This window comes from Battus philenor, unplaced genomic scaffold, assembly GCF_028537555.1.
Source record: "Battus philenor isolate CCGP_79_NKW_IND1 unplaced genomic scaffold, ilBatPhil1.0.hap1 SCAF_12, whole genome shotgun sequence".
In the NCBI taxonomy this organism is placed as follows: Eukaryota; Metazoa; Arthropoda; class Insecta; order Lepidoptera; family Papilionidae; genus Battus; species Battus philenor.
The window spans coordinates 12,172,566-12,185,200 of record NW_027181674.1 but is presented as its reverse complement, the minus strand read 5'-3'; the positions used below and the strand labels follow the sequence as shown (position 1 = coordinate 12,185,200).

At 35.2% G+C, this 12,635-nt stretch overlaps 1 protein-coding gene across 2 annotated transcripts in view; it reads right to left on the bottom strand.

Annotated features, from left to right (window-relative positions):
• Nucleotides 1-12,635, bottom strand: part of bark (protein bark beetle) — a 55,088-nt gene that overhangs the window by 13,214 nt on the left and 29,239 nt on the right. For both annotated transcript variants that reach the window (XM_068776858.1, XM_068776859.1), the window contains exons 2-4: nucleotides 7,437-7,597; nucleotides 937-7,151; nucleotides 211-422 (exon numbers count right to left, since the gene is read on the bottom strand). In XM_068776858.1, coding sequence (XP_068632959.1) covers nucleotides 211-422; nucleotides 937-7,151; nucleotides 7,437-7,597 — 6,588 coding nt within the window. The remainder of the gene's footprint in view (nucleotides 1-210; nucleotides 423-936; nucleotides 7,152-7,436; nucleotides 7,598-12,635) is intronic.

Here is a 12,635-nt window from a genome sequence, read left to right as displayed (position 1 = left end):
GATAATATCACGGAGAGCACTTTATACATATTTGAGGGTAAATAAAGACAACAGTCACTTAAGTTATGTTCTATTTTTGTAACTCGCAGAAGCCGCTTCCATAGTTTTACAACCAAAAACAGGTTTAGTCAAAGATGCATCCGTTATTATTGGCGAGATCAAACATATCTCGCCAATAATAATAGTTATTAAATACACGTTATTACTCACACGAAATACTAAAGTTTGTGTATTTTGTACATCTACCCTCACAGCAGCGTGGCATGTTGTGAAATTTCCATATAATTTCAAACAATTATCACTTATTTCGTTTCTCGTTATCGCTACTAACGGGTTTACTTCGCCAACGGATTGATAAGAGATAGCCCCATCTCTATTGTTCGTGAATTCACTGTTGGAAATATTATGTTGGACGTCACGGTCTGAAATTAGAAAAATACACTTTTAAAAGAATCTCGGAAATCTTTAGTAACCGAATTAATATTTTAATAAATAAATTTAACTATTCATATTCCAAGTGCTATGATGACAATAATGCAACTAAACTGAATTTAAACTATATCTGCGAAATAATTTTTTTATGTAGAACTATTGTACTGCTGTACTGTAATGTAATGTAAAAACAAATAATGTGTATGTAAAAACACTGTTTAGTATTTTAAGCCATCCATTTCAAAAGAAGTTTTAAGACAAGCAACAAAACGCAAAAAATACTGGTCCACTTTTTGTCATAATTTTAGCCACAGGATGTCCACAGCTGGACAGAGGCATCCTTAGATTTCCAAAAGCACCTGTTTGAAACGACTATAACTAACAAATATTTCGTATTAGATGTATAGACTTTTAAAGTTCGATGTTTCTGTAGTCAAATCAACAACTTGTGAGGAACGTAAGTCATAAAGTTTAAATAATGAAGTACCTTTTATCAATACTTACTGAATCCAATTGCAGATATTGGTAGCGTGACTACCTCGGCTATAAACCCATGGAAGGAAGACGCGCCGTTGGCAAATAATTTAACACTTAAACTGGCACCTTCGGTCTTGAATAATTTCTTTTCATCTGGTGATCCATTTTCTAAGTAACCTATCAATGGTGCTGTAATATTATAAATATCTCCATCGTAAAGGCTTAACGAATCACGTTTGCCGTAGTTTAGAGTATGGTTAAACAAGTTAAACTGCAGTATTCGGAATCCAAAAGGCTTTACTCTGAACATACTCTTGAAAATTTTTACACAGTTCACAGGGTTGTTATCATATTTGTAGTAAAGAAGTACTCGCTCTTCGACCGTTATGACTTTAGAGCTGTCACAGATATCGATGACGGAGAACAAGTGATAAGGAAGGTTTAAGTCCTTCAAAGGCGTAAAGCTTGACTCTTCCGACTCTCTCCCTTCTCCTGTTAACGAAATAGCGCTTATACCTTCACCTAGAATGTTGTTAATTGAATTAGACATCAAGTTCATTGTATCCGCAGGTGATATTATATTGATTCCGTGGTGCGCACAGTTGCTAATATTGACGCTCTGAATGGTCGGATTTTTTGTAATGCTTTGCACTGCAGGTGACTTTTCGTTATGCAAAATGCCGGCTCCAATTATATGAACATTCTCTATCACACTTTCAACTCGTTTAAGCGTTTCGTGCGTATGATGATCGTGGATCCTATGCTCATAGAGTGAATACTCAAATTCGGGGTAAGTAAAACGTATTCCGCCCCAGTAATCTAAATTCTGATCCAAATTTCTTTCACCGCAATGGATGAATACAAAGTTTGAGTCCCATTTACACTCGTGTCTATGTCCGTAAAGTTGGCCGTTCAATCTTATTGGACAGTCTTCATATCGATCTTCAGTTCCGACACATTGCAAAGGTTCTGGCCATGACCAAATTCTGGATAAAGAGTTGCTGTGATATTCTACTCGGCGGTCATGTGCGAAGAAGATGTTTATTGGATCAAAGCCTAACTCCCGACATACGACTTGCGCATTTCTCTCTGTAAATCTATTGTCACACATCGGAACCCACTGTAATGTTGTTTTATTATAATACTCTAAGAAGCCTTCGGTGGTACCTTCTACACTATCGACGTTAACAGTACAATTTCTTCCTGTACATAATCTTATAGATTTTTGAACAATCAAAGTCTCCAATTGTCTCTTACGCTTATAATGACCGGAAGAATACTGACCAATATCTCTTTTTGCAATATTGTTTACTTCATTATTTCCATTTATCGTCATGGGTCTCATTATAATAGGTAATCGTGAATGACCGATTGCACGCAGTGTTCCCATAACAAGTATACCGACATTTGGACCGAATTCTAAAACCACGCCTGGAGCAATTGTTAGTGTTACGTCGGGCATTACAGTGATATCAGCATTCACTTTATAAGGTGAGATACGTGGTTCCAAAGTTAAATCTGAATTCAATCTTCCTCCAAGTGAATTGATATCAATAGAGTTCTCTGTACTGAATGTAATAGAAACACTCGAATCTACACTATCTTCGAGCAAGTAGGGTAGATAAGTAGCGATGGCGTGATTGTTCCAATCATCAAAATCGAAAATTTGCTCCTTTATTGCCTTTTCGTCAGCACTACCCCACCAATTTTCAGTCACGTCCAAAAGATTGTCAATTTTAGCGGTTTTTATACCGGCTACTAAAGTGTATTGTAGTTCGTTATTTCCAAAAAGATTTCTGCTAACTTTCACTTTCTGTATACCTTTAAATCCAATTACATATGTAGGATCTAGAGTTCTAATTAAAGCCCCTCTAGAAATAGTAGACGAATATGTATTGTACTTGATTTGGTTGAAAACAAAAACGGCATAGACAAATCCCATTATTTCGCTTTGACTATCCATATAAAATTGTACCATATACCGGCCATTATTTCTTTCGATAGAATTACCATCAATTTTCATTTTCTTTTCCATTCCACGAATAGATATCAAACCGGTTTTACAAATATTATCAGTGAAGACATTTTTTGTGATGTTTACTTCAGCAAAATGACCATCGATAATCAGGCCAAAGTTTTGATTATTCCGCCATGTGTTATTATACATGAAAACTGAATGGGTAAAATTTTCATTATATTGCCACACATACGGTAGTCCAATATCAAAACCTCCAAATTTATTTCTTTCGATTGTATTATCTTGAAGAACGTAATGGTAAAGATTATTGGAGCTTCTTAAATCTCTAGCGAAATGATATATTCCTTTACCATTATCTGTGATTAAAGTATTGTTCACCATTATAGTTGCTTCTGTCACGTTGCTTTCATGAATATCCCAGTAAGGCGTGTTAACGAAAATGGCTTCTTCTTTGTTGTGTGCAATTTCACAATTAAATATCTTAATTGTCTCATTAGCTTTGCGTAGAAAATGGTCGCCCAGTTCGTTTAGATATCTATTATAGTATAACGCTTTAACACCTTTGGTGTTTCCTTTAATTTTCGTATTGACTACTTGGAGTGTTGGTACTGGGCCTTTAACAATTCTATTTCTAAGGTTTTGCACTGGTGCTGTGATTGTACTTACCACCAATACTACCCCTCCTAAGGCCGAATGACCACTTTCATACGTCAATACAACACCAAAACTACTACTTGTGGTAGGAAAAGTGGATAAATCTCTATCTAAACACCACTTTGTGCTTCCTTCGTTAATATTTTGTGAATCATAAATGCAAATATGTTCGGTTGAATGGCTGTGAATAGGATTCAGAAGTTGTAAACCTAAAACATATCCTGGGTTACATTTAATGTTGTAAGTTTTAATCACATTTTCACCATATCGTTTAGTGAAAACTAAGTGTCTTGTTTCTCCATTTACTAAGCTTATGTCCGTTTCGTAATCCGGTATCATTATAGGGCGATAATTAGATTCGTCCATGTTAAAACCTGGGTCTAAATTAAACCATCCAGCAATTTCTCTCTGCTGCAACCCTGTTAAATGCGGATTATGTGATATACCCGCAACGTTGTTATTTTCAATCACAGACCCATATACCTTAAGACCTAATTGTTTAAAGCTTATACCGCATCCTTTATTATTACTAAATTCAGAGTTTCTGACAACATTAATAGCATCAGCTCCATATAAATCTGAATACAAAATACCCAATCCATCATGATAATTATTTGATATTTTAACACTTTCTAAGCCATGGCGAGAAAAATCGATTTGCAGCGCTGGTTTAAAAATATTAGATGAATAATCCAGAAGACCTGCTTTTTCAACGGTCACATATTGCAAATCGGCTCTTTCAGCGATTACACTGAATCTTATTCCTGCCCAACTTGTTTCATAACATCGAATGCCCACGTCATTGTCATGCGTGCAAGAGTTCTCAAAATTCTCAATGGTTTCAGCTTTACATTTTGTTATGTCGTTATCGAATTCTGTGCATTCAACATTTGATAGAATAATATCTTCACTTATACCCGCATTCGGAATTTCGTTGGGCTCTAAAAACCAATCGTTGGGATTTAAAACTAAACCTAATTGATTGCAAATTAAAGCGGCGTTTACAATATTCCATCTGTAGTTACAAACTGTTCCCCATTTGCTATCGATTCTCACTTGTAGCCGTCCTTCATATGGAGTACGTCCACCTAAAAGCCTTATTGGTATAATCGGTTCAGCATAAGCAGGTGTTGTTGGTTCTATTTCCGTGTCAGTTTCATATATGCTGTCGTTACTCATAATTACATCCTCTTTAAGTGTGAAAGTAATATCGTTTGGACGTTTTCCTCTCGCTTCAATTTTGCCTGCTATCATCATTCCTATTGCTGGTGGAAATTTTAAAGTTACTCCCGATTGCAGTACTAGCTTTCCTCCAGGTCGAATGTTTATGTCTTTATCCACATCATATTCGCCTGGTCTTAAAATTTCTATGCCTTCCACTTCACCACCTACGACAAAAGTTCCCGGTATGTTGAATTGCGGCACATACAATGAGTTGAAATTAATTTGAGTCGCACCCGGATTGCTACTGTGCAGTAAGTACGGCATGTAAATGATCTTAGCTAAATTATACCGGTCCTTTCTATGGAACAGTCTGTTGTAAACTTTTTCTTCCTCACCGAATCCAAGCCAATTATACGTACAGTTCAAAATTTTACTTTGGTCTTCTACATGAGATCCAATTTCATATTGCGCTTCAGGGTTATTGATTATATTCCTATATACATCAATATTACTCGACGCTAGGACAATTGTTGCTGCTACTCTACTTCGTGGGGTTAATCGAGATGATATACCTTCTATAGGCTCAAATGGTTCTCTTACTTTATTGTCTCTCAGATAATTTCTTGAAAATAAAATGTATTGTATATCGCTGTATGGTGATAAACCAAGGTTGACAACGAACGGACCTCGGTTACCAAAAAAATAATTGTGCTGTATGTGGAATCTTGCGGGGAGAATTTCGAATTCTTCCAAATATTTTCCTTCTATTCTGTTCATAATTACAATAGCTCCGTAATCACCATGCTCGAAGTAATTGTATTCTATTCTACCCATTACGTTTAAAGCTGGTTGGAGCTTTATTGGAACCCGAAGATTTTGATAAAATTTATTATGGCCTATTTGCAAATGTAGCAAGCGTGGAGGATCGTTAAATTTCCAACAGGATGCTATATCCACCGTACTCTCTACACTAGAATTGAACCAATTGCCAGTGAGATTGACCCAGCTGTCGCCACAGAAATTTCCATGTAGAATACCCACGTCTAAATTTTTAAATATTTCTGAATATTCGATAACAGTAGTCTGATTTATTGGAATGTATTCTGTTTCTTTGGTATTGTTTATCCATATGGCAACACCGTAACCAGCGTTGGAGCTTACAGTGCTTCTTGATATATTCCTGTTTCCGCCGGTGACCGTGACGTTTATCCCATCGCCTTGGTTAAATGATATTCTACTCTCCGTGACGTTTACATCTCCTGCACCATTAATTACTTGTAATCCGGCAACGTGATTGTTATTTGATATAGATGTTCTATGAATATGAATTTGAGATCTTAGATTCTCAATGACAATACCTCTGCCATTATTGTCCGAGATAATTGAATCTGTTACATTTAAATCATATGTTTTACTTGCTCCTGAAGTTAATCGTAAGAAGCCCACAATATCGGTTCTAGTGTTGGCGTGGAACCTAACGTACATACGATTTCTAGTCGACGTAACACTTTGAGGCCTGGTATGATTTCTGATACCAAATGATAACAGTAGCTTATCGTCTGTTGATAAACCATCATAAATAAATATTTCTCCAGTATTGTTATTATTAGTTAGTAATTTCAAAAAGCTTAAAGTAAGAACATGGTCAGGTCTAGTGTAAAACTTCTGATGGCAATCCCTTTCCATGTTTGAGTACCTTGATTGTTCAATAGACATTTGTATTGGAAACGTTTGGCTGGGCGTTGAGGCTAGAGTGCAAAGATCAAATATTTCACTTCGATCAAACTTTTCGTTTATATTCATTTCGTGAACAACATACTTGACACCATCTCCTCCGTTTTCGTTAATCAAACAATTCTCGATTCTGGTCATACCGTAGGTGGAATTAACGTATATACCGTATCCTCTGTTATTTTGTATCGTGCAATTGTTTATAACTATTGGAGCATTCGGTGAAGTAACATTTATGGCATTAAAGGCAGAATTCATTATTTTAATATCTTCCATAACTGGCGGGACACCAATAACACCTAAAGCACTGGAAGCGTTATTGTCTCTACCCAATCCAGCATTGCTTAAGACTACGTGTTTAAGGATAGACATAGAGGTTGGAATGTATAAAGTGTTTTCAGACGTTAATATTCTTTCAAATACGGAGTTTTCGAACCGAAGCCCTCTCCAGTGCTGTCCATAGTTTCTTATTTCATTGTCGTCATGGTGTGGTAAGCACTGAATGCCGAGGTCGGGATGGTAGTCGCAGACGCCTGAACCTAGTTGCCTTGACTTCCAGTCGCATTCGAACAGATCGTATTCGGTCCCTTTACACTTGGGCTCCTCGAATAAGAGTCTGGCGCGTCGACCCGCCTCTCTGTCCATCCAGTTGTAAAATGTTCCGCCCATGAAACCTAATTGCCTGCACGCAGTCTCCATGTCGTTGATAGTCCAACTGTAACAAGAATAACGGCTTTATTTTTTAAAACACATGTACATATATTTGATTTTTTGTGTAGACTCAATTGCAATAAACTGTCGCTGTTTAACCAACCTTTGCCATTTGTGTAAACTATGTAAAAAAAATCTTAACACACAAAACATATTCTCGACTACCAACAATTCTCGAAATATACAAAAGGCGCAAATTACAAATATTGTTGAGTTATTGACTATTTCATTATTTCTAATATTTATTATACTATATAATATATTTTATTTTTTGATAAAAATTACTTACTTTCTTGAATTTGTACATACAGATCTCCACTGTCCTCTGTGAAGAATTTGAACTCGACCGGCGAGGATCGACGGCCCGTCCACTAGCCGGATGGCAGGTATTTGCGTCGGTTTAGCCGGCTCTTCAGTACTCGTGAACGTTATTTTACTATCATGTTTTCCCTGCAATAAAATAAATATACTTTATGTATTTGGTTTGTGTGAAAACCTTACTTTTGGGATTAAAACTCCTGGAATGGAGCCGGTCCTATTGGAATTCTAAAGGCCTATGGTAGATGAGAGGGTGACATATATTGTATAATAGTTTGGGTCACAGGGTATGCCAGTTTACTTCACCATTTTCGAGCTAGTGATGACAATTGTCTAAATTTGTGTCAGTGCTTTACCGCTAAAATGTTACTGCTGTAAATATACCTGTATTATTAATGGTATCAATTTGCCTAAACCGTCTCAGACTAACACAAGATTGAAGCGTGTCGCACTCCAATGTAAAAAAAATATAGAACGAAATTTATTTAAAGTTTTAATAAATAATGATTTTTTACAAAAGTAAACTATATGTTTCATATACTACAACATTTTCGATATAGTACGGTTATATGTTCCATGTTTTTCTTGGTTTGTATGAGAATAGAAAAGTGTATTTATTACTATTGATTGCGCAATTTTTTAATTTTTTCTCTCCATGAGAACCTTTTTCGTGATATAAATATCAAGTTACCCAAATTGGTCGGGGGTTTCTCAAGTTTTACGTTTAGTAATGCACTTGGTAATCCATAAGTATTAATATAACTTTAAAAATGGTTTCGTTTGTTTTCTTCAATATATTTTCGACGGGTTAGTGACACACCATATTTGCTTATTTGACTAACAAAGCGTTCATCTAGAGTTCCTATTCCGCCGGATTATAATTGTGCACAAGCTTTTTACACACTAGCAGTATTACGATATCGTATTATTTTTATAGAATAATGTTAAAAAAGCGTATGTTTTAGATTCTTCTTCTTAGGTACAAGCCTCCCTCAAAGAAAAGCACGATGACCGTTCCTGCCTTGTCCGAATTCCGCAACTTTCTACGATCTTAACTATGTCGTCGGTCTACTTAGAGGGGGTCTCCCTGGGGGGTTTACCTAGAGGAGGTCTACCTAGGGGGGTCTACCTGGGGGGGGGGGGGGATATATCCACGTCCCTTATACCGTCTCATGGTCGCCACTCGAGAACCTTTGTTAATGATAAAGTCAGTTAGCAAGTAGCATATGCTGCAGTTTAAACACAAGAATAAGCACCAACTTGAATATATAATTTACTAAACAGACAACTATTTTATAATGAAAGTAGAACGTACTACCGTACTAATAGTTGATTTGTTACGGTTTAGTTTAATTTGAAAAGTGATAGGAAACGAACTTTTTGAATGAACGGACGTTAAGATACCGGTTTTTAAACAACAACAATTGTTTGCGCAAAGTGTTTAAAAGGTTTTGTTACACAACAAGGTTACATTAACACGTTTTGTGTTCCAGTTTGTATTACTATATAACCGGCTTTCACGGGAAAGCGATGTGTGTAGTATGAATAGTGAAGGACAGAGATATAATTACTGGGAACAAAGCATTGAACAAAGCATTTCGTCATATCTCTGAAAGGTGACGTAGTATCTAGTTTCTCTTTGATTCTGAAGTTGTATGCGGTATCATCTCATGGTCACTGCTTGCCTTAATAATAAAGTAGAATGCTGAAAGCGCTTCGTTTAGACCTCTTCTTTAGCAACTATGCTATACAAAACTTAGTTCTATTTCATAACAATTAAATTTCGTCTTCAAAAAGCTAACAAAACTTTCATGGATCCTATTGTGTGCATATATAATATAATTTTAAGTCTAAAATTAATAATATGTTATTGTATAAATATTATCATAACAATGAACAAGTTTTAGGTGATACAAATATGTGAAATTGCGTTTGTTTGCACACGAAACGTTGTTAATTTTTATTTAAAAAGAGCAACTGTTGAGATTCTGGTCAGTTTACTACTTATAATGTTAAAATAATTGATGATTCAAAATTCGTTTTAAAGCATATTTTAATAAAGATAATTTTAATTTGAGCCATTGATGTTTTATCGAATTGGCACTTCGTCAAGTTCTTACGACTTCGTGAAGTAACTTGACGAAAGGTTCTTAAATACTTCGGTTTGGAATGAAAATAGACATTCAGCTAATCGATTCAAGGTGCCTGAGAGGAATATTTTTTTTTCTTTCCTGTCTTCCTCAGACATTGGCTTTCGTGCCTTTGTTTATTTATTTTTTTACAATTTAATTTTCTTTGTTTTCCATTTTCTTTTTGCTCGGTTCTGCATATCAGTGTTTTCTAAGTCTCTTAAAGTATTTCTTTACTTAATCTGTGTTCTTAAATCATTGAACCGTTCCAAGCTATTAGCACTGGACGCCACCGATGAGAGGCTCGCTAGTGCGAATGAGTTGATGCCTGAAAGAGGACTGAAACTAGTCTGTTTCAGTTGCTCTGGCTTATATGTTCATCTTTTGATACAATAGCAGTTATTTGGTTCTATTATTCCATCAGTATGTATTTCATGGAATGTCGACTTAAAGGAACTTAAAGTTTGACGGCCATTCAATACAATGAAATGAATAATGTAAATGCTCTAACCGAAGCTCCCAAAGAAGTCCAATTTACCTATTGTAAATAAATATAGGCCAAACATTTGTCAGTAACAAAAAGAAATCGTGAAAATATATTTATGTGGAATTGATCTAAGTAAGGAGCTTTTTTCAAACAACAAGGTAATATAAAAATATAACTGATAATAAACGTATTAATGAAAACTAGATAGCTATATATACATTCTAAGTACCGATTTCGAATTTCAATAATCTTACTTCAATTAATCTTTCGCAGTATTAATAGTCCAAACTCGAAATATATATATTTATTCTAATGTGATGTTAATAGATAAAATGATCGTATTTAGTAAGACCTTTACTGATTCACTATAAGCGAAATATACACGTGTTATTGTCAAATCTATAGAAGGTAGGAAAGGCGAAGGTCATTAACATATGAACATATGACATCATAGTTACATTACTAAAATGGTCGGACGTAGGTTTCGACCGCCGTAACGCGCGCCGGTTAACATTGAACGGATTTTAATATTAATATTTGTACTCTAACAGTATTACCATATATAAATATTTATTTATTAGAACTGCTAATTAAATATGTGTTCTTCGAAATTTGAAAACGACATTTTAAGAATGACATAACATTTTTTTATTAGGAAAAATATTTGATATCATCTATTTTTCTAGGTTTACTAAAATATAATTTTATGTTCCGGAAGTATTAAGTGCTTGTTGGGACAGAAACCAACTAAATGTTAAAAAATAAAATTATATTTTGTTTTATTTCGTGAATAATTTTTGCGTAATTCGTTGATGCATTACGTTTGAAAACAAGTATAACAATTAAAATAAGTCATTAATTGAAAAGATTTGATTTACGTTATTAATGTATGTATTTTTTATGGAAGAAAATCATAAAATGTAATAATTTTTTTAGCTTTTTTGTTTCCGAACAGTCCATCGAAATGTGACGACCATAAATCGAATCGCCCTACACTTCATAGCCGACACATCCTGCCTTTTATGGGCGTCATTCATACCGTCACGTATTGCCGCGTCCCATCCGTTAACGTTGCTAAATTGCCTGGAATTATTGACGTCAAATTGCTCTTTGTGTGGTGTCATGGGGTGACAACTCCTTAAAAATTTAATTAAAAAAAAAAACAACTATGACAAAGTGTCTAAATATGTATAACAATAGTTATTAATAAAAATACTTTATCATTAATAAACTATGGCTATTTCAAAGGGAAATGGAAATAAAGCTAGTGTTTGTCAATCTTGGGAATTAGAAGACAAATAAATTGATCAGAAATCAAAGTAGTGTGACAGATGTAGGCATTAAAATGGTAAGACTCAGGTGGTAATGGGCCGACCACAGAAAACAAAATTACGGGTTTAAGCGCTTATATGAATTCAGACTGTGGTATCAAAAACGCTCACAAAAAAAGCTGCAAATGCAATAAAGGGATGACAACAGGGAAAAGTGGGGCAAAATGAACGAGATCTAAATTTAATAATTTATAGTCGAAAAATGCCGTAAAGGGAAAAAAGAAGAATAAACTAAAAAATAATTACAGTTGTGTTAAATTATGCAAAAATATTTTAAGCTTCTGGTCAAAGCTATACAAACGCAAAGTTTCTATTTTACAATATTCAAGTGAAAGTGACAACGCACAATTTTCTGTACCGTGCGCGAAAGTGGTAGTCTCCGCCTAAGGCATGTGTACGGTGAGACGGGGAGGGCGCAATTGACAAGACGCACACGAGATATTTGAGGACAGATGGCTTGACAATTATCTGCCTCCCCGATCCTGCCGCTCAAATAATTCAGAAGGTAGAACTTCCGTTCACATCGTCGTCGTCTTTTAGCCCACAGTGTTGGCGATCGCAGCGTGGTATTATGGTATGCAGAGGACGCTGCTGCCCATACTTCGGAAACTTGTTTGTGAGCAGTGGCAATCTTATATAATTAAGGCACATAGTGTGAATAATTGAAGATTGTGTTATCCGATTGTAGTCCGTAAATCGAACTCCCGACCTACGAACGCAAATCTCAGTCCTCTGCCTTCATCGAAACTTCATTACATCATTGTATAAAAGTTATACTCTGGCCACAATTGAGACTACAGATTTCTTAGATAATTTATACAAAGTTTTATTACAATACATCGTAATCCTTTGCTCTAGCTCAATGTATATACGTTTGTGAGTTATAAAGGAGACTTTCTTTGCCTGACACTGTTTTGGTTCGAGATTCTCATACATTTACATTTATATTAAAATCTCTATAATCGCTATAATCTTGCGTTTCTCGCACCCAGCGACTTCCTTCGGCCTTGACTATGCTCACTGTCCACCTAATAATGAAGGGTTTTCGCAACCTGCGTACCGGCATATATTATCCGTATTCTACTTTTATACTTAAAATAATTAAAAAGATTTCAAAGATTTCAAGTATTCTCAATTAAATTCACCGTATTTATTGTACATCAAAAACTCCTGCATGTTATTTAATTTTCATTTTAAAATATCGCTATTTTTTAAGAGAAACT